The 22,477-nt window shown below is 38.1% G+C and overlaps 1 protein-coding gene across 2 annotated transcripts in view; it reads right to left on the reverse strand.

The window, feature by feature from the left end:
- ARMH4 (armadillo like helical domain containing 4) overlaps positions 1 to 22,477 on the reverse strand; it is a 152,264-nt gene that overhangs the window by 79,487 nt on the left and 50,300 nt on the right. For both annotated transcript variants that reach the window (XM_069092276.1, XM_069092275.1), the window contains one exon: positions 11,239 to 11,481. In XM_069092276.1, coding sequence (XP_068948377.1) covers positions 11,239 to 11,481 — 243 coding nt within the window. The remainder of the gene's footprint in view (positions 1 to 11,238; positions 11,482 to 22,477) is intronic.

A 22,477-nucleotide genomic window follows, 5' to 3' on the forward strand; every position in this document is an offset into this window, starting at 1 on the left:
CATGTTCTGCTATGCATATGACATGCTTTTATTTATTTCTAACTTTGTATTTAAATTTCAATATTTGAGTTTATGATATGTTTTTGTTTCTTTTTATTCTCTATTTGTGTTCTGGCATCTGAGTCTAAAATAAATTTTTTTTAAAAAGAATCTAAATGCATTTCCTATGCTGTGACATGTCTATCTCTTTCATTATCTTGGTTAGAATCTAAGTTTGGTCCTTATTTTATACCTGTTTTCATAGCCCATCGACATAGCTATTTGGACAAATCACTCAAAGAATCATAAATGTTTTCTGAAAACTTATTAATTAATTCAATTATTATTTTTAAAAGAGACTTGAAATCAGAGAGGCTCTAGGGTTTTTAGAATCCTTTTTGTGAAGGAACATTCCTAGACATTTTAATTGGCTGCATCGACACCTATTGTTATTAATAAAGAAGAACAGCCTGCTCAAATAGAACTACAAGCTCTATACAATCCACAATTCCTTCACAATGAAAGATACAACATGCACACGAGTTTTCCTCTACCTTGTGTTAGAACAAGGCTTAAAATGACATCATACACAAACAAAATGCCTAGATTTCATCTTTCCAAGATTTCTAGATTTATTTTCAAAAATCTCATTCTTCATCATGCATCTTGGAAGAAAGCCTCTTCGGATCATAGGTGGAAACAGAAAACATCTAGTCCAAATTCCTTGTTTTACTGAGGAGGAAACTGAGACAGATGGAAGTTAAGTGATTTGCCCAAATTCATATAGGTTGTAAGCTTCAGAGGTATTATTTGTACAACTGTGGTAGAGTAAATGGAACACTGAACCTGGGATCAATTCTTGACTTAGACATGACACAGGGAATAGAGTGCTGGGCCTAGAGTTAGGAAGACTTAAGGTCAAATCTGGCCTCAGATACTGTGTAACCCTGAGCAAGTCACTTAATCCTGTTTGCCTCAGTTTCTACATCTGTAAAAAAGAGCTGGAGAAGGAAATGGCAAATGACTCTAGTACATTTGCCAAGAAACCCTTTACAGTATCATGAAGATTGAGCAACAACAACAAAATATGTGACTCTGGAAAAATAACCTGACCTTATCAGGCCACAGTTTCCTCATCTGTAAAATGTGATTTATAAAGTCATATCCAATAATATATGATCCTAGGAACTCAAATCTTCTGATTTCAGACCTGGCACTATTTCCACTCTACCATGATGCATCCCTTCAATATTATCAATGGGGTTTGGTTGTCCCATGTTCATTGATACTACTGTTGCCATTTAGTACTGTATTTTGGAAAGTTATTTATAGTTGACCATCTCTTTTTCTAGATACAACTTGTGAAGCAGGTTTTTTTTTTTATTATCTCCATTTTATAGGAGAGAAAATGTAAGCAAAGAAGAGCTTTTCAGTCTTCTGAGAGAGACCCAGGCCACAATTTCTCTCCTTAAAACCCTCTTAGATGCTCTGGAGTTTTGATGGTTATAGCACAGAAGCCTTAGAAGAAATGCAACTCATGTATTTCTTCTACATTTTTTACTCCAGCTTCACATTTACACCTGGCCTCACGAGAGAGAGGCCCACTTCTTTGGCAATATCCCTTTTAAAAAGGGAGCAAATATAAGTCTAATTATAAAAAGAGTGTGAGGCAGGGAGAGGAAAAAGCAGGAAAGGAGGTCCTAAAAGGTAACAGCACAACTGTACACTCTTTAGCAATAAAGAAATTCAACTTTCTTTTCCCAAGTTTCCAAGATCTATTTAAGGATCCATTACCCTGAATAAACCTTGTCACTAATTAGATGGACTAAAAAAAGGAGGGGGGAAAGACAAGATATAGATAAGGTTACTTGAAAATTAGAGATCAATGGTCAGAGAATTGCAGATTAAGAGCTAGAACATTAGAGGCCATCTATTTTGACCCCTTTGTTATAAAGTTGAAGAAAGTGAGAACCAGAATGATTAAATAACTTTCTTAAGGTCACACAGGTAGCAAGCAAGACAAGCAGGATTTGAACCCAAGTCCCATGACTCCAGAACTGGTATTATTTTTTTTTTTGCTTTTTGGAGGGCAATTGGGGTTAAGTCACTTGCCCAAGGTTACATGACTAGATTTTGTGCTAAGTGTCTGAGGCCGGATTTGAACTCAGGTCCTCCTGACTCCAGGGCCGGTGCTCTATTCACTGTATCACCTAGCCACCCTTGGTATTCTTTACACTAAGTCAGAAGGCACTGTACACATTGAGAGCTCCTGCCCTTCAAATCATTTGGTCAATAGTTTCATTTTTTTCATTTTATTTATTTTGTTCTAAACTTAGAGAAATAAAACAAGCATTTCCATAACACTGTAGAAATAGAAAGGAAAAAAAAGGTTATAGTACACAAAACTGCAAATCTATTATCTACAATTTGCTGTTTCTTTTAAATATATAATAAAGTTATGTAATTTTTTTTCCTTTTTTCCTTTCTTCCCCCCCCACCTTGAATTCATATAATCACTATCAACACTTTTGTGATCTTAAATAATAATTTTATTACTGTCAATTCCATCCAACTATTCTTTCTTTTCCAAGTGTTTGATCTCAAAACAAAAGATTTATCAGTTTTTTCAAAAGTAAGTTCTCCCATACTGCTTTTCTAGGCAGGCTTTTCTTGCAATTTGACAGTCTCTAAATAAATATAATGACATTATTACTATTACTGCCCCATTGGGAATTTCTTTATAATTTTATCTCAAGACACTACACTTGGATAAAGGTCTCAATGATGTACCAGGTGATTATTGTTTTCTTTTGTTTTGGGGTCGTTATTATTTTTGGCACTTGGGAGTACAGATGAAATTGAACCAAGAAAGCCACTTAGTAAGAAGCTTGGGATCTTAAGCTGGAAGGGAACTTAGAATTCATTTACTATAACCCCCTCATTTTACATATAAGGAGACTGAAACATGAAAAAATGAAGTCACTGTCCTGGGGTCACACAACTAATAATTCAGTATAAGATTTCAACCTGCTTTTTCTTACTCCAAATCTAGCACTCCCTCCAATATGTCATATTGCTTTCACACAAGAAATAGTATAACATGCCCAACAAGGTAGCAAACCAGATAGTTCCCCTGATGCCCACTAACTCTCAAAAAAAAATTCCAAAGAAGAATTATTTACCAGATGTAAAATAATTATAGTTGAATCTACAGAACAAAAAAAGAAAGAACCCATCAAGTTAAAAATCCTTATGAATTAACCCAAGAATACACTAATACTTCCAATACTGTCTCAGAACTCCTTCCCCATCAGACTCCAAATTTCCAGCAGGGGTACACAAACCAGAACAAACCGATCTACAGGCTTTTGCTTAGGACCTACACTGGATTTCTCTCTAGCTACATACCCTTTGTCTGTAGTCCCTGCATACCCCACTCCCCCAACAAGCAACAGAGTAAGTCTGCCCATCCACCTGGGGGAAATGGTAGAGAAAGCATGCTACCTTCTTCTGTGATGATCCCAAGATGAGGGATCCCCAAAGCCACAGAGACTGCCTAGAACACCTTCCCCATACTGCTTACCCTAACAAAAAGCAGTAGATACTGACTCAGCCCAGTCATAAAATAAAAAGATGAGAGACAATAGAAGAACTGGGGCAGGAGGTCTGTGTGACTGGCTTCACTTGGGTCTAAAAGAAAGGGGACTGAAACCCAGCAGGGACCAGTCTTCTCTTCCTTATTGCTCTTGGGCCAGTAATCATCAAATCTTAGACCAGTGTTTCCATTCCTGGAAAGGACCTGTCAATCAATTGTTCTACAGCTCTACTCAGAATCCCAGTAACTTCCCAGATCAAATCACCCCTCCTTCATTAACCTTTATATGTGCTGAATTCCCTTTTTTAGAAGTCAAGCTCCCAGAGAGCTTTGGGGGGGGGGACCATTTATACTCTTAGCACTGTTCCTGGAATATAGAAAGTATTTAACAAATACTTTTTTCTTCTTTCAATCAACCTATCAATTCTTTGGGTTAAAAAAACTACTCCTAAAGGAAACACTTCAAGGAGGATTAGGGTTATTAATTACTCATAAATTATAATGAATTTTTAAATGAGATGCTTTTCTCCTAAACATCAAGCTAAGCTTAGCTACTCAGAGTGAACCAGAGTAGAGAAGAAAGAGATAATTTTATATTATATGGAACCCTTAGCATGCCTTAATAGGGGTGTTGGAGGAATCTCAGGGCAACCAGAGTATAGCACTAAGGCACTGAATGTCTTAGAGGAGACAGAACACAACATGAACACTAAGAAATGGTAGGATTTCTTTAAAAAATAAAAAGGGTGGGGAGAGGAGAAGCTAAAAATAAGAGGAAAGTGAAATGGTAGGAGGGGAAAAGGCACATAGGAGGTCACTGAGAATAGATTTTTGCCTACCTCAACCATTTTGTCTAAGGATGGCCCTGATTAAGTAGAAAGAGAAGGAAAAGCTGAATAATTAGATCATCTTTGCATCTCTCCAGTGCCCTCCATTGCTGTAGTTTAGTACTGAGCTGTAAGATATAACTGACAATGAATGGTCACTTTTACCCACTAATGCACACACCAACATAAGCAATCTGCTTCCTAACTGGGGGGAGTTTGGAAGTCCAGTGCCTAACTACAAAGTTATAATATTTGTGATGATGACTCCTTGGTTGCCATAAACAGATTTCATCTTTCTGCAGTTGGAAGCTATGTTACTTTGGGCTTAAACCCAGTTACAAAGAGCTACTATCCTCTCTCAAGAACAGTCAGATGGAAAATTCAAATCCTGTCATTTCAAAGACTTCAGCCCTGCACAAGGACTTAGCAATCAGAAGTATGAATCACAATTGCCTTGGGAACTGCCAGTAGTATTCCATTTTAAATTCTCTTCTTAGGTCTTCTTGCTGCTGTGGTTGTTCAGTCATTTCTGTTGTGTCTGATTCTTTGTGATCTCATCTGGGATGTTCTTGGCAATGATACTGGAGTGGTTTGCCATTTTGTCTCCAGCTCATTTTACAGATGAAGAAACTGAGACAAATAGGGTTAAGTGACTTGCCCAGGGTCACACAACTAATAAGTGTCTGAGACCAGATTTGAATACAGTAAAATGAGTCTTAGGTCTTATAAATCTCAATTTTCTTGAAATTCATTTTAAAGATTCCTCAGTTAACAGAGACAGATGTTCTTCATTGTTTATATATCTAAAAATGGGTAAATTGGCCTATGGGAGTCATTCCTCAGAACATATTGCCTCCTGGTACCAATGTAAACTATGTGGAAGCTTGGGGGCATTTGGCCTGATTCTGTTCAACATTTTCCTCAAAAAACATGAGTAAAAAGACATAGTATACTTTTCAAATTTTCAGAAGTGATAACCAGCCCTGGATTGAAAGAATTGAGACACAGAAAGATCTTAACTGGAACACTGGGCTAAAGCTAAGGAGATTACATGTATCCCTTTTAAATTCCAAGTCAAGCTCCTCTATTCAAAATAATTTACAAGGAAAGGATGGGAGAGAAGCTAGAAATCAGTCCATGTGAAAAATATCTGGGTTTTATTGGATTATGAACTTAATAAGAATCAGGAGCATGATATAGAAGCCAAAAAAGCTAACATGATCTTAGGGGGCATTAGCAGAAATATAATGACAAAATCAAGGGCAGTAACAATCCAGTGGTGCTTCTTCCTGGTCAAACCACATCCAGACTAGAGTAATCATTTGTGGGCATTATATTTTAGAAGAGATCAACAAGTAGGAACAAATCTAAAGGAGAGTGACCATGGTGTTGAAGGCACTTAAAATCATGCCATATTTTGATTGTCCTGATCAAACTAGGGATAGATAGTGACAAGGGAGAAGAGTCAGGGATGGGGGACAAGGCCCCCCCTGCAAATATTTAAAAGATTGTCCTGTATAAGAGCTAGCAGATTTATTCTGACTATCCCTAGAAGATAGTACTAGAAGCAATGAATAGAAGTTGCAGAGAAGCAGACAGCTCAATAGAGGGAAAAGCTTTCTCATAATTACAGCTATCCCAAAATGACAAAATGTAATGGGTTTTCTTAAGAAGTAGCGAGTTCACCATCACTGAGGGTCTTCAGGTTGAAGCTGCATGGTCATAAATCAAGTATGTTATAGAACCCTTTGCTCATTCCTCTATACAACAACTGGACGGGGGAGCAGTGGATAAATTGCTAGACCTGGGATAAAGAAGAACTGAGTTTATATCAAGTCTCAGACACTTACTAGCTGTGTGACCCTGGGCAAGTCACTTAACCTTCATTTGTCTCAATTTCCTCAACTATAAAATCAGGGTAAAAAGAGAAACTACTGAAGGTTGGTTGTGAGGATGAAATGATATATCTGTAAAGGGTTTAGCACAGTGCTATATAAATGTTTATTCCCTTCCCCATGTATTTAATCCCTGTGACAGGTCTCTCAGGTACTTTTGGTTTTGATATTTTATTAATTAAAAATTTGGATGTTTTAAACCAAAATGCACTGACATTTTATCACACTGAATAGTTTCTGGAAATCTAGCATTTTCCAGGCTGTTAACCCCTATTGACTACTGGGTGGCATAGTGGATTTAATGCTGAGCCTGGAAACAGGAAGACTTCTTGAGTTGAAAGCTGGCCTCAGACACTTACTAATTGTGTGACCCTAGGCAAATCGCTTAATTCAGTTTCCTCATTTGTAAAATGAGCTAAAGGAAATGACAAACCACTTCATTGTCTTCCAAGAAAACCCCAAATGGGATCACAAAAAAATAGATAATATCAACAAATACCAGTCTAGAATAGTAAAGAGCCACAAGTGGCAAAGTATTATTTAAATGAAGGGTTCCTGACATCCAAGAATCTTTTTTTTATATTTCAATTACTATCTTTTAATATAATTGGTTTTTAATACTATGTATTTTATGTATTTAAAAATATAATTCTGAGGTAGGGTCCATAGACTTCACCAGATGGACAAAGGGGACCATGAGTCAAGTCAAGTCAATAAACATTTATTAGGCTGCTATTATGTGCCAGGCAGTGTGCTAAACACAAATAAAAGAAAATGGTTCCTTCTCTCAAGGAGCTCAAGGTATAATGGGGAGGACAACATGCTCACAGGTACATATAAACAAGATATAGATGGGATAAATTAGAAATAATATCAACAGAAAGGCACTAAGATTAAGTAGGACCAGGAAAGTCTTCTTGCAGAAGGTGGGACTTTAGCTGAAACTTAAAGGAGCCAGAAAAGACAGGACACAAAGATAAAGAGGGACAGAGTTCCAGGCACGGGGAACAGCCAATGAAAATGCCCTGAGTCAGCACCAAAGTGATACTGCTATGCTTTATTTGGGTATGGAGGTTCCCCTGGATTCTTAAAAACCAAATCAGCAGAGGTCTGACAGATTCTACCAAGCCGTCAAGACTTAGGAGCCAAAATACTGTTGGTATGTCATCCAAGGAACAAGTTAGCTAAAGTTGGAAAGGCTGATCCTGAGAAAACTGAACACAAGATAGGGATTTTTTTTTTCAATAAACAACTCTTCTTCCAAAGGCCAACTCTGAGAACTGTATGCTGCATAAGTAGAGAAATGTATGACTCCTGAATGACTGAGAAAATGTTAAGCCATGATACTTTACAAGGAGAGAATGCTTTGACTGGTTTTGTACACATTCCAAGAGAGAACCTCCATGGAAACAGTTGAAACAGAGCAAGAAAGATAAGGTACAAACTTCTGAATGTTAGACTGGAGCCCTCAGTCTCAGGAGGTATAAGGGAAACCAGCCCCATCATGCCCCTTGACCTATACAGCTTGCAATTCTAGAGATGGCCAAGAGTGACCTTTCTCTGAGTGAGATCATTTCCTCTCTCCTGGTTTGAGCTGAGATCTTATCTCAGTCGGCTAAAGCGCAAGGTTAATTTACTCTTCTGAATTCTTTGGTAATTCTACTATATAAACTTCCCTGATTTCTGTTTGCCATTTTTCTAGGCAGAAATTTTTCTAGGAGAAATCAGTTTGCTCACTATTTGCACTTTGTTTTGATCTTTGGTTTAATCAGAGTTTGGTGGAAAGGGGCTAAGCTATGAGCTAAGGGCTACCCTTCTTAATAGCAATCAGGAAAATGGCTTTCATTCTTAACATATCATGCCCCTACACAATAACTATTTAAGGGATGGCAGATCTATATATAATGTAATGGTAAGCAAAGTGTACTTTGCTGCTTGTTTCAGCTGTTCAAGTGGAGGACTTACGGGCCAAGATACTGTGGGTATGTCATCCAAGGAACAAGATAGCTAAAGTTGGAAAGACTGATCTTTGACTGTATCAAAAGTCTTTTTTTTTTTTGCTTTTTAGAGGGCAACTGGGGTTAAGAGACTTGCCCAAAGTCACACAGCTAGTAATTGTGTTAAGCATCTGAGGCTGGATTTGAACTCAGGTCCTCCTGACTCCAGGGCCAGGGCTCTATACTGTGCCACCTAGCTGCCCCTGTATCAAAAATAATCTTCAAAAATAATTCAAAAATATCAAAAAATAATTTTAAAAAATCTTTGTTGTATTATATTGCCCTTAATAGGCCTAAGAGATTTTGGAGACCTTCTCTGCCCTTAATAGGCCTAACATCTTCACATGGAACCCACAGTGGGAGGAGTTTGCCGAAAGAGTAGAGGAGGAAAGGTGGAAAAGAAAGGGTGGAATAGGAAACGTGGAACAGGAAGGAGCAGAGCAGATAAAAGCTCGAGTAGAACTGGAACCAAGCAGAATTGAGAAGGAGAATGTTTGTGATTTCAGTACTCTGTAGCACTCTTTCTATTGGTTTGTCAGACAAAAGCACGCTGTCAGTTGTTTTTAGACAGAGGTCCTTAAAGAGGACTTTACTGCTATTACAGAAGTCCTGGGACTTTAGTGTTGATTTGTCTTTGATTTCTCAGACAGAAGCCTTGTTTGTTGATTTGTGTTACTTTGTCAGACAGAAAGTAAATTGAAATGATAGTGCTGGCACTGTGTGTAAATACTGTTATAGTTCTGTTAAGCTTTGTCTTCCTAGAAACAGAAACTTGGAAGAGCTTGAAGTGGAGCAGTAAGCTGAGATATATAACTTAGCAGAGAGCTGCCTATGTGTGAATCCAGGCAAGAGCTGGGATATATATGTATATATGTATACATACATTTATGTATAGGAGGGTACAGGTGTGTATAAATATATATGTGACAGTATGCAAATGTATATATGTATACATAGAGGGCACAATGTGAGTTGAATATGAAGGGATGATACCTAAAAATTAAAATTAAGAGGTGAGAGAGGAATATATTGGGAGAAGGAGAAAGAGAGAGATAGGGTAAATTATCTTATATAAAAGAGGCAAGAGAAAACTTTTACAATGGAGGGGAAGAGCAGGAAGGTAAAAAGGAATGGGACAACCTTATTCTCATTGAACTTGACTTAAGGAGGGAGTAACATACACACTCAATTAGGTATCTTACCCTACAGGAAAATAGGGGGGAACGGGATAAGAGGGGGGATGATACAAAGGAGGGCAGATTGGGAGAGAGGACAGTTAGAAGCAAACACTTTTGAAAAAGGACAGGGTCAAAGAAAACAATAGAATAAGTGAGGGGCAGGATAGGATGGAGGAAAATCTAGTTCATCTTTCACAGTATACCTACTAATGTAATGTTTTGCTTAACTACACATGTACAACCTATATTGGATTGCTTATCTTCCCAGTGGGGGTAGGTGAGGAGGGAAGAAGGGGGAGAATCCACAGCTCAAAGTTTTAAAAACAAATGTATATTAAAAAATAAGACATACAGGCACTAAGGCATAGAAATCCATCTTGCCCTACTAGAAAGTTAGGGGGTGAAGGGGGAGGATATAAGAGAGTACAGATTAGGGGAAGAGGTATTCAGTAGACTTGCTATTTTGGGGTGGGGTAGGGGAAAGATGGGGAGAAAAAACTATAACTCAAAATTTTGTGGAAATGAATGTTGAAAACTAAAAATAAATAAATGTAAATTTAAAAAAAGAAATTAAAAAATGAAAGAAGACTTTATTTGGATACTATGTATTGATTGAGGAGATTGTGATTTGCTGAATGATATGTTTTGTTTAAGACTATGAGCCACTTTAGTAATAAGTTGTTATGTTGCATTGTTGTGAATGTTGTGCTTTAGTCTCTTGAATGTTTTGCTTTAGTTTATTGCTGAGTAAATAGAGAGTTCACTATACTATGCAATTAAATCCTTAAAGTTATTTCACCATAGCAGTCCTCAGGAGAGCTTCTCGTGATTGGCTTTTCATAGGTCTAGCCTGATACCCTTCTTGGAAACTGGAAGAGAAACTGTCCATCTTTGGTAACCCAAATACTGCCTTCCCCTCTCCCCAAATACGCTGCAGGGAGAAGTATGCAGGTTATAAGGCTGTCCATCAGCAAAACCACTCCCATTCGGGGTAGAAGCAGGGTTAAACTTATAAAGAACATTAGTTCTCTATTAAGGAGTCAAGGGTTTGTGATCAGAACCAATCAAAATCATACCCACACCAATGAAACTATGTATCCTTAACATGGAAAGACCATCCCTACTATCATCAACCACCTCAGCATAAAGTTAATTTCCTTAACAAAATTCCCTAAAACCAAAGTGAATGAACTACCCAATGATCAATGGCAAAAACACCAAATTCACCTTCAATTTCATCCCAAAATGGCTTAGGAAATTAGCAATAGGAATCAAAGAAAACTTGAGCTGAATATCTCCTCATTAGAGCAATAATTTTCTACACTCCTAACCTTTCTCACTGCTATACATCAAACACTATTTGTCACCAGTCCCCTTTGAAATAAATACCAGTGGATTTCAATAGATACCAGATCAATTAAGAAGTCATTTTCCCTTCCCCTTACAGAAGGTTTCTTTCTCCTAAAACCCTTCTGTGTAGAAAGGATAAATGGAATCATTTCTGGATTTCAGAAAAAAAGTGAGCAATTGGTAGGATAAGGAAAGCAATGGCACATTAATTCAGAGTGCAAAAACATAAGAGTAATGAACACAATTGTTAAACTTTCCCCAAATATGCTGTTATTTATTGAACAATATCATTTTGATTTATTGATGAACTGATTTATTGATCAATCCAGCTCAGCAACATAAAATCAAAATATTTGCATTTGCATTTGTGATTAATACAAAAAGAAAAAGAAAAGATTTTAAAGAAGTTGCTCTTACCAAGGCCTTGATTCTGCTGTTCCCACTCAATAGCATCTGGAACCTGATATGACACTCCTTCCAATGGTTCCAAGTTTCCCCTGTCTAACCTGGGTTCCTGGGAAGTGATACCAGGGAGAGTAAACCCAGGCAGCTCAGTGTCACCCTCCATGCTTTCATCCAAGGAGTCTTCATCTTTATCTTCCTCTTCCTCTTCTTCCTCCTCCTCTTCCTCCACTTCTTCATCTTCATCTTCCTCCCCCTCTAGAAAGGAAGATGTCAAAACAAAACACTGTTAAGTAATCCAAATATTTTATCATTATCCAGTTACCATAAAATAATGGTATATCATCTTTTTAAAAAATATTGTCAAAGGTTTAAACCAGAAGATGTGGGGTAGGAGAAAAGGAAGCATCCACCAAATAAATATCTTACACTTTAATCCTTTCATATTACAGTTACATTAGGAAAGATTATCACATCAGTTCTCATTATCACGATGAAGGTCCTAAGGAAAAGGAAGTAAATGCCCAAGATCATCTGAAGTGTTATTTTAAAACTTTTTAAGGGTTCATGGAAAGAAGCAGCATGAGGTAGTCAGTGGAAACCCCCAAAAGACAACATTTACTACCTGTGTGTTCCTGGGTAATTTTTCTCTGAATCTCAATTTCTTCATCTGTAAAATGGTGCTTATAATACTGTCTCGACTCACAGGATTATTGGAAGAAAAGCGTAAGTGTGGGGTATTTTATTAAGGTTCTTACAAAAGGTAAAAATAATAGTTTTTTTTTGTTATATGAAGTGAAATAAGAGTAAAAAGGGAACAACGCAGATGTGGATTTTTTTTCATTTAACAGCAACAAAACACAAGTTAAATATAATTAAAAACAATTGGTGTTATCTTCTCTGGATCATCATTCATATCCTACACCCTGTGAGTGTATGACAAGGTTCTGTAGTCTTCTTCTATCCTCTCTCTACACTCTTTCTTGGTGATTTCATCAGTTCTAAGAATTCCATTATTATCTCTATGCAGATGACTTCTTCATTCATGACTGGAAATCCAGTGCTGAGCACAGTGCCTGGCACATAGTAGGCACTTAAATTTTTATTAACTGTCTGGCCTATGTAACTAGCCTGGTCTCCTTCTAAGCTCTAGGTATATACTACCAATACCTATTAGACATTTACGACAAGGTGATCTATAAGCATCTCAAGTTCAGTACTTCCAAAACAAAGTTCATCTTTCTCCAAAAGCCTACCCCTCTTCTGAACTTCTCAATATCTTTTTAGAAGATACCATCATCTCATAAAAAATGGAAAAGGACTTACATGCACAAAAATATTTATAGTAGCTCTTCTTGTGGTGGCAAAAAAATTGGAAATTGAGAAGATGCCCATCAACTGTGGAATGGCTAAACAAGTTGTGGTATATGAATGTAATGGTATGCTATTGTGCTATAAGAAATGATGAGCAAGCAGAATTCAGGCCTGGAATAACTTATTTGAACTGATGTTGAGTGAAGTTGAGAAGAACCAGGAGACCATTATACACAGTAATAGCAACATTGTGCAATGATCAACTATGATAGACTTAACTCTTCTCAGAAATGCATTGTTGCAAGACAATTCCAAAAGACTCATGATGAAAAATGCTATCCACATCCAAAGAAAAAACTATGGAGTCTGAATGCAGATCAAAGCATACTATTTCATTTTTGTGGACTGTTCATGGAAATAGGTTTAACATGAATGCACATGTATAACCTATATTAGATTGCCTGCCATCTTGGGGAGGAGTAAGGAGAGGGAAGGGAAAAAAATCTGAAACTGAAAATCTTATAAAATGTAATGTTGAAAACTATCTTTACATGTAATTGAAAAAAATAAAATACTACTTACAAAACAAAAAGGAGATACCATCATCCTTCCAGTTACCCAAATTCACAATCTCAAAGTCATCCTCCACTCATCATTCTCATTTCACATAGCCAATCAGTTGCCCACTGATTCTTGCCTATTGCTACTTTCTATTATCCACCCTCCTAAGGTCAAATGCTGCCCTCTGCCCCATTGTGGGACCTAGCAATGCTCCCCTATTCTAAGGCCAAGTGCTTCCCTTCTGTTCTGGGGCCTTAGCACTGCCCTTCATGCCAAGGCAAAATGTCGCACACAACCTACCCACCCCAGTTCTGGGGCCCAAATACTACCTTTTGGTGCTAGTTTACTCCTATCTTAGGGATAGAACATTGAAGTCACTGTCAATTTGGGGGACTGAATACTATTTGCAGCACACCTATTGCAGACCCTGAGTGGTGCCCCTTTGGTCTAGACTGAACTCTGCTGCAGGTGCTACCACTAATAGAGAAAGACTTTTGTCCCCTATGCAAGCCCTCTAAGCAAGGCCTGAGAGTTGTTAAGAAAGTGTTTCTTAAACCCTCCAAAAATGATACTGTAGAAAGACTAGCAACTTCAGGAGGCACCCTGACAACCATTGATTAAGATCTGTCATTATCAAGTTCACAGAGTCTTCAACAAGGTTGTTAGCAAGGCTAAGTTAAGAATAAGTAATTGGAAATTCCAATCAACCAGAAGTCTGACACCTAACAAGAATGAACATAATTACACTCATATAATACCTAACTATGGGTGGAGCCAAGGGAGTGGAATACAGGTTGGGACACAGCTAAACTCCCCTAACTTTTCCCTCCAAACAACTTTAAAATAATACCTCAAATTAAATTTTGGAGAGGAAGAACCAACAAAATATAAGAGGGAGACATTTTTCCAGGCTAAGATAATTTAGAAGGTCTGCAAGAAAGGTCCATAACACCAGGATGGACCCAGGCCCAGTGCAAAGCAGGAGTACCAGCAGTGAATCTCAGAGGCAACCTCAACAGCAGCAGTTTCAGGAGCTCTCATGCCAAAGATGGTAAGGGGCTTTGACAATTGTCACAAAAAGATTATGGGGGCAGGGTGGCCAGGTAGCACAGAAAGTAAGAGCACCAGTGTCAGGATGACCTGGAGATTGAATCCAGGCTCAGACACTTAATACCCACCCAGAAACACCTGGCCATGTAACCTTGAGCAAGTTACTCAACCCCAATTGCTTAGGGGTGGCCAGGTGGCTCAGAGAGTAAGAGTACTGGCCCCAATGTCGGGATGACCTGGGATCGAATCTGGGCTCAGATACTTAGCACCACACCCAGAAATAACTGGCTGTGTAATCTTGAGCAGATTACTTAACTCCAATTGCTTAAAAAAAAAAAAAGATTACGGGGGGGGCGGGGAGGCCTTTTTCTGGCACTGATTGGCAACTCTTATTACCTGTAAGCAGTTCTGGGTCACAGTTCCAGAGTGGAAAAGAGCACTTGTGATCACTCACAAGGGAGCAGGGGTCCTGGTCACAGTGCTAGGACCAAGAGGTATACTAACCCTTGCAGCTTCAGTGGAGCAGGGGGTCCTTCCTGGGTAAAGACTGAAGCAGAGACAAGAAGAACAGTGACCACCTCTCCCAAGATAATAGCACCTTGCCTTAATATCTTAGGTCAAGAGTATAAAATAGAAATTGAAAGAATCTACCTCCTGAATGAAAGAGGTCCCTAAATGAAGACTTCTAGGAATATTACAGCCAAACTGCAGAGCTCCCAGATCAAGGAGAAAAATATTGCAAACAGTCAGAAAGAAATGATTCAAATAGCAGGGAGTAACAGTCAGGATTACACAAGATTTAGCAGCTTCCATGTTGTAATGATGATTAACTATGAAGGACTTGGCTACTCCAATCAATATACTGTTCCAAGACAATTCCAAAGAACTCACGATGAAAAATACTATCCATTTCAAGAGAGAGAAGTGGTGAATTCTAAGCACAAGTTGAAGAATAATTTTCTCACTTTGTTTTTCTTTTTTTTTTACAATATGGCTAATACGGGAATGTTTTGCATGGTTTCACATGTAAAACTGATATCAAATAACTTGCCTTTTCAGTGGGGGGGGGAGGTTAGAAGGGAGAGAGAGAATTTGGAGCTCAAATTTTTTAAAGGATGCTAAATAAATAAATAAATAATCTAATTATACCTAGCCATATACACTTTATACTTCCAGTGTGATGACAGGATGGATGAAGTGTCTAGTCACAGAAGCAGTTATTGAGAAATATGCTCAGTAATTATCAGGGATGTATATATCAGTTGAAATAAAGAAATGTTCCATTTCAAATGGCAAGGGTAAAATGTCTAGCCATATTTGTTTCCTTTCTTTCCCTCTCTAAGTTGTTTCCTCTTGGGTGGCTAGGTGACACAGTGAATAGAGCACCAGCCCTGGAGTCAGGAGGACCCGAGTTCATAATCTGACCTCAGACACTTGACACACTTATTAGCCATGTGACTTTGGGCAAGTCACTTAACCCCAATTGCCCTTCACAAAGCAAAAAAATTTAAAAAACCAAAACAAAATAAGTTGTCTCCTCTCTCTTGTCATTTTCTGACACAGCCTCTCTCAGCATCTGTTTTACTGTCATAATACTTTATATGCTTTGTACTTATGCCATGTGTTTCTGCCAAAGAGTACAAAGCATGACATAGAAATAATATTTCTAAGTCACATTATGAGGTATATAGGTAGGTAGATAGATACAAGGTTTATTATCCTCATTTCTTGTGAAATGAATCAACAGGTCATAGGACTGACTTCAACCCATATCTATTACAACAGGGTCTAAAACTGAAACAAACAAAAAAGCCTATCCACCATTTAGTCTAGCATTCTATTGATCAGAGGTTGGCAAAACCCTTATGCAGGTTGCAGTTTGCTGACCCCTGAATAGATCAGATTTTTTTTCTTTACTCATTGCTAAAATTTCTGGTGGGAGTTGATTGATTCAAGAGGTTTAATTTACCTGGAGATAACCAGATTCAAGGGAGTGAGATTTAAATAGTGCCTACTATGTGCCAGTCACTGTGCTAAGTGATTTGCACATATCTCATTTGAACCCCACAACAACCCTAGGAGGTAGTTATAGTTATTATTCCAATTTTACAGTTGAGGTAGCTGAGGCAAACAGAGGTTGTGAATCACACAGCCAGTAAGTGACTGAGGCTGGTTTTTAACTCAGGTCTTCTTCACTCCAAATTCACGCTATACACTGCGCCACCTAGATAAGCAAAGGAACCTGACTAAACAGCATGGAGGCAGAGGTGAGAGCATTGTCTGGATCTAGTAAAAATAGGCTACAATCAGTCATAAATTCCATTTCTTACTTTATACATAGATCCCTCAAACTCTTTTCCAGTTTTCACTTTCATATTCTCCACAGCTAAGAATCCTAAAAAAAAATCCTGATAGATTTGAAAAACTGCCGTCACAGTCACTGTAAAAAGTCCTGGTAGATTTGAAAAACTGCCGTCACAGTCAGTCTTCATACTGACATTTTTTCTGTAATTTCTTCCTAATCAGTATACATGAAAAATATCTGAGACATGTCATCCCAACAAAAGAATAAATGCAGTTTCCTAAAATGCTTTGTTTTGATAAGGTTGCCTCTATCTTCTGCTTATTCACATACCTCCTCCCCACTGTCCTACTTCATACCAGCACCCTGTGCCCTCTGGAATTACCACTTTATAATTAACAAACTTCCCTTCACTTTAGACCCCTTTCCCTCATGCTCTCTTTGTCTTCTAGTTGTCACTGAAACCTGGTGTCTCCCAGATGTCACTACATCCCATGCCTTCCTTTCCAGTATGATGAAACCTTCTCTTATATTCGATGACTCATTAAGCCCTGGAGGGACTTGCCACACTCCTTGTTCCTTCCCTATCATCACAGTCTGGAAAAGGCAATGAAGAACAAGAGGTGTTCCAACTCCCAAGCAACCATCAATCTTTCCTCCTTTGAGGTTTACTCTCTCCAAATTTATCACCCGATCAAGATCCTTATTAACTACCATACCCTGAATCTTTCTTCCTTCCTCCTTTCTCAATAAATTCAGTGCTGGGCTCACAATCTCCCTCTCTACCCTTATAACTGCCCTCATTCATACTAAGGGACTTCAGCAAACATGTTGATATTCCCTCAAATACCCTAACTTCCCAGTTTTCCACCTGCTCAATTCCCAGAACCTACTCCTTCATTCAACCTAATTTAATTGCCACCACCCCTGAGAGAAATGATTATAACCAATGATTTAGGGAGATTCAGATTTCCCCCCTTTTTTAATTCTGATTTTAAGACCTCAGCCTCTGAAGGTTGAACTAACCTTCTCCTCTATTTAGACTCCACTCTGGTAAGGTAGTCATTGTGTTCTGTTCAGGCTTGGGTGAGCATAAATTCTTTGATACATTTCATAAGACTGAGGTTAACTTAAGAAATAATCAGTTCAGGTCCAGCCCCTCATTGTAATATTCATTCTCTCATTATTTGTTAGCCAATCACATATGATTACCACTTTGGGGAGCACACCTCTTCCAAAAGGGCATAAAAGCTATGAGCTCACCTCCATGATTCTCTTTGGTCTAAAAGATAGCCATACAAATGACCATCCTTTTATTAAAATTCTGGCATTATTAATAAAATTATTAAATTATTGAGAAATTATGTCTCTTAAACTTTTTTAAATGCCATACTCCAAAAGTTTTCTCATTCCATGAAAAGAACTATCAAATTCCTTTTTTCAATTACAATCTCATGTAATTCCATATCTCTCTATGCCTTACTCTTCCCAAACCCTTCCTTCATCTTTACCATGATATATAATCTTACCACTCCACAGTACATTATGAAGCTATCACAAATCATGCATCCGGGATATTTGGGATAATTACAATTTTATGTTATCTAATCTTAACTGGGCCCTTAGTGAAGTAAGGCAATCTTTTTACTCCTAAATTTAATCAGAATTTCTGGTTTCCTTCAAGACATAGTTCAAGGATTACCTTGTACATGAAGTTTTTCCTGGTTTTCAAGTTATTAGTACGTTCCTTTCAAACCTACTTTGCATTCATTTTGTACATATCTTATCTATACTTATATGTGCACATGCTGTCTTCAATTAGTATATAAGCTCCATATGGCAAGGATTGTTTCACTTTTGTCTTTGAATCCTCAGCACTTAGCACACAGCTGGAACACAGAAAGAATTTCCTAAATGCTTGTTGATTGACTGACAGCAGACCTTCATTTTATTTTCTCACTTCCTTCTTAAAATGAATTGTTAATTTGCTAATGTCTTCTACTTATCAATTCCTATCAATTCTTGGGAGAAAAAAGTCATTCTTTCCATCAATCTCTTTATTTTTCTTTGCTAAGGATAAAGTTGAATAATAGCTAAATTTCAAGAGGGAAAAGGAAACAGAAAGAAAGTAGGGTAGTCATTATTTAAAAGTGAATTTATTATTCTTTCAGTGACTTTTCTTACAATGACATTTTCTGAAGTAAATCAAACAGCACTTCTTCTAAATGTGTCTTTTGGGGGCATTTTTCAAAGAGAGAAAATCAATTGCAACAAAGTCATTTCCTCACAAGAAGAGCAGTCCCAGCACTATGGCATTGGATTTACTTCTCAAGTAGAATTTCAAGGGGAAAAAAATTTGAGACATCATATCATATACAAGACATGGAAGTCAGAAAATAAAAGTTTTAGAAATTTCTCATTCTCCCTGGAAAATACACCTAAGAAACTCTATATCTAATATAAGCATAGTCATCATATAGAATTTTTTTTAGCCTTGAGTATGTAATGTGATTCTCCAGCAGATGGCCCTCAGAGATCAGGAAGGATCCAGTAACCTAAGAAATTTTGAAATTATTACAAAATGCCATCCACTCATTAATTTGTTGAAATGAAATAAGATCAAAATATCTAATTGTTTAGTCTTCCACATATTTGTATTATATGTATAAAGTTTTAATTCCAAATGCAAGATAATTATCCAAAAGCTTATATATTATGTAGGGATTGAGCTTTCATTAATTTTTGCAATAATTCTGCAGGTACAAAATACTCAGAGAAACACGTGTAACCTAGGAAACATGTTCAAACCAAATATCAACTAAGAGACTCATTAGCAGAAACAAATCACAGAATTTCAGGATTGTAAGGGATCTTAGCAACCATTTGGTCCAATCCACAGAAGAAAGAAATACCTAGTAACACATAGCAGACAAATGGTCATCCAACCTGTGGTTGAAGACTTCTAAGAAAGAAGAGTCCTCCATTTCACAAAGTAGCCCATTTCACTTTTGGATAGCTCTAGTTGTTAAGTTTTTCCCAACATCAATCATTTTTAACCTTTCTAATATATTTGTATTTCATTAAATATTTCTCAATTATATGTAAAAATTAACATTCTTTTTTTTTACTTTTGAGTTTCAGATTCTCTTCCCCCTCATTCCTTCTCTCTTCCCCCCTCATTCCTTCTCTCTTCCTTGAAAGGCAAACAATTTGATTTAGATTATACATGTGAAGTCATGCAAAACAATTCCTTATTGCAAAAAACAAAAAAACAGAAAAAAATAAAGTTTAAAAATTATGCTTTGGGGGGGGGGGGGATTCAAGATGGTGGAGTAGAAGCTCAACCTCCAAGTGGCTCCAGCTTCCACCTTCCCCAATGTAAAAAGGGGACTCTGAACAAACTTTGGAGCTGAAGAACACACAAAATAACAAAGAGAAGCTAACCTCTCGCTGAGGACAGCCCAGCAGCCAGGCAGGAATCGGCCAGCACAGAGCTCTGGGAGGGAGCCCAGCTCCACACCAAGGTTTAGCCCCAGGGCAGGCCTGACCAGCCTCAGGCTGGAGGGCCTCCAGATCAGCAGCAGCTGTGGCCTTTTCTAGAATTATCAACACGTAGATGCAAAGGACAAAGCGAGAGGTCAGTGCAGTCTGGACTTTGGGAACCAGTAAGTGGGAGTGCGTGGCCTTTACCCCCGGGGCGAGAAGCCTCTGAGACACCTGCACAGCCAGCCAGCACCACGTGGCAGCTTCAGCACCTGGCCTGCAAAGTGTAGGAGGACCAAGCGACCAGTCTGAGGGGTTATAACTCTTGCTTTAACCTGCTTGGATCTAGATTGCAGTCTAGGGTGGAAGTCCTGGGGTGTGCAACCAGCTTGCCAGAGCATGTGGAGGATTGAGAAAGGGCACCTATCTAATACCTCTGGCAGCTAAGAAAACCCCAGTGTTTAGGACGAAAGCTCCCCTTTCTGGTGGCAGAATCCTACTATGGCAAAAAGCGCAGGGGCCAAACGACTAAGGGGCAACATGACCAGGAAAAGGAAACAAAGCATACAGAAAATTCCAACATTAGACTCCTATTTTGGGGACAAAAAGGAGCAAAGCATGGAACAAGAGGAAGACAGTGAAGTCAGAACACCAAAAGCTTCAAAGGAAAATACAAGTTGGTTACAGGCCATAAAGGACCTTAAGAAGCAGATAAGAGAAGTGGAGGGAAAATTGGGAAGAGAAATGAGAATGATGCAAGAAAATTAGGAAATGAGAGTCAACAGCCTGACTGAGGAAAATCACACCTTAAAAAATAGACTAACTGAAATGGCAAAGGAGGCTAAAAAAAAGGCAATGAGGAAAAGAATACCTTAAACAGTTGAATTTGCCAGATGGAAAAAGAATCTCAAAAGCTCAAAGAGGAGAATCATTGCTTCAGAATTAGATTGGAGCAAATGGAAGCTAATGACTTTATGAGAAATCAAGATGCTTTTAAACAAATCCAAACAAATGAAAGAATAGAAGGCAATGTGAAATATCTCATGGAAAAAACCATTGACCTGGAAAGCAGATCCAGGAGAGATAATTTAAAAATTATTGGACTACCTGAAAGCCATGATCAAAGTAAGAACCTAGAAATCATCCTCCAAGAAGTTCTCAAAGAAAATTGCCCTGATGTTTTAGTGCCAGAGAGCAAAATAGAGGTTGAAAGAATCCACCGATCACCTCCTGGAAAAGATCCCAAAAAGAAAACACCTAGGAATATTATAGCCAGGTTCCAGAATTCCCAGATTAAGGAGAGAATATTACAAGCAACCAGGAAGAAACAATTTGAATATTGTGGAAACACAATCAGGATAACCCAGGATCTGGCAGCTTCTACACTAAGGGATTGAAGGGCTTGGAATATGATATTCCGGAGGTCAAAGGAGCTGGGATTAAAACCAAGCATCACCTACCCAGCAAAACGGAGTATCATGTTTTAGGGGAATATATGGTCATTCAGTGGAATAGAGGACTTTCAAGCATTCTTTTTTTTTTAAGTAATTGGGGTTAAGTAACTTGCTCAAGGTTACACAGCCAGTTATTTCTGGGTGTGGTGCTAAGTATGTGAGCCCTGATTCAATCCTCACTTCATACTGAGACTGGGGCCAGTGCTCTTACTCACTGAGCCACCTGGCTGCCCCTAAGCAATTAGGGTTAAGTAACTTGCTCAAGGTTACATGGCCAGGTGTTTCTGGGTGGGTGCTAAGTTTTTGAGCATGGATTCAATCCCCAGGTCATCCCGACACTGGGGCCAGTGCTCTTACTCGCTCAAGAATTCTTGATGAAATAACCAGAATTGAATAGAAAATTTGACATTCAAACCCAAGAAACAAGAGAAGCATGAGAAAGTAAAACAGCGAAAAGAAATCATAAGGAACTTATCAAAGTTGAACTATTCACATTCCTACATGGAAAAACAATAATTGTAACTTATGAAACCTTTCTCAGTGGTTGAAGGGAATAGAAATATATATAATATATGTATATATATATATATATATATGTCTACATATGAGGGTATATGGGCATATGAATACATATGTGAATGTGTGTATATATGTTTGCAGGTATATATAGAGGGCACAGGATGAATTTAACAGTAAGGGATGATACTTAAAAGGTGAAATTAAGAGGTAAGAGAGAAATATAATGAGAGGAGATAGGGAGAGACAGAATGGGGTAAACTATCTCATAAAGAAGAGGCAAAGGAAAATGGTTATAATGGAGGGGAGGAATAGGAAGGCAAAAGGGAAGGGGTCAACCTTATTCTCATTGAATTTGGCTTGGAGAGGGAATGAAATACACACTAAATAGGGTATCTCACCCTAAAGGACAGTAGGGGAGAAGGGGATCAGAGGGGGGGTTGATAGAAGGGAGGGCAGGCTGGGGGGAGGGAAGTTGGAAGCACCCACTTTTGAAAAGGGGCGGGATCAAAGTAGAGAATAGAACAAATGGGTGGTAGGATAGGAGGGAGGGAAATATAGTCAGTCTTTTACA

This window comes from Petaurus breviceps, unplaced genomic scaffold (genome assembly GCF_028583685.1).
Source record: "Petaurus breviceps papuanus isolate PSGF00001 unplaced genomic scaffold, PetGlider_PUasm1.0 189, whole genome shotgun sequence".
NCBI lineage: Eukaryota > Metazoa > Chordata > Mammalia > Diprotodontia > Petauridae > Petaurus > Petaurus breviceps.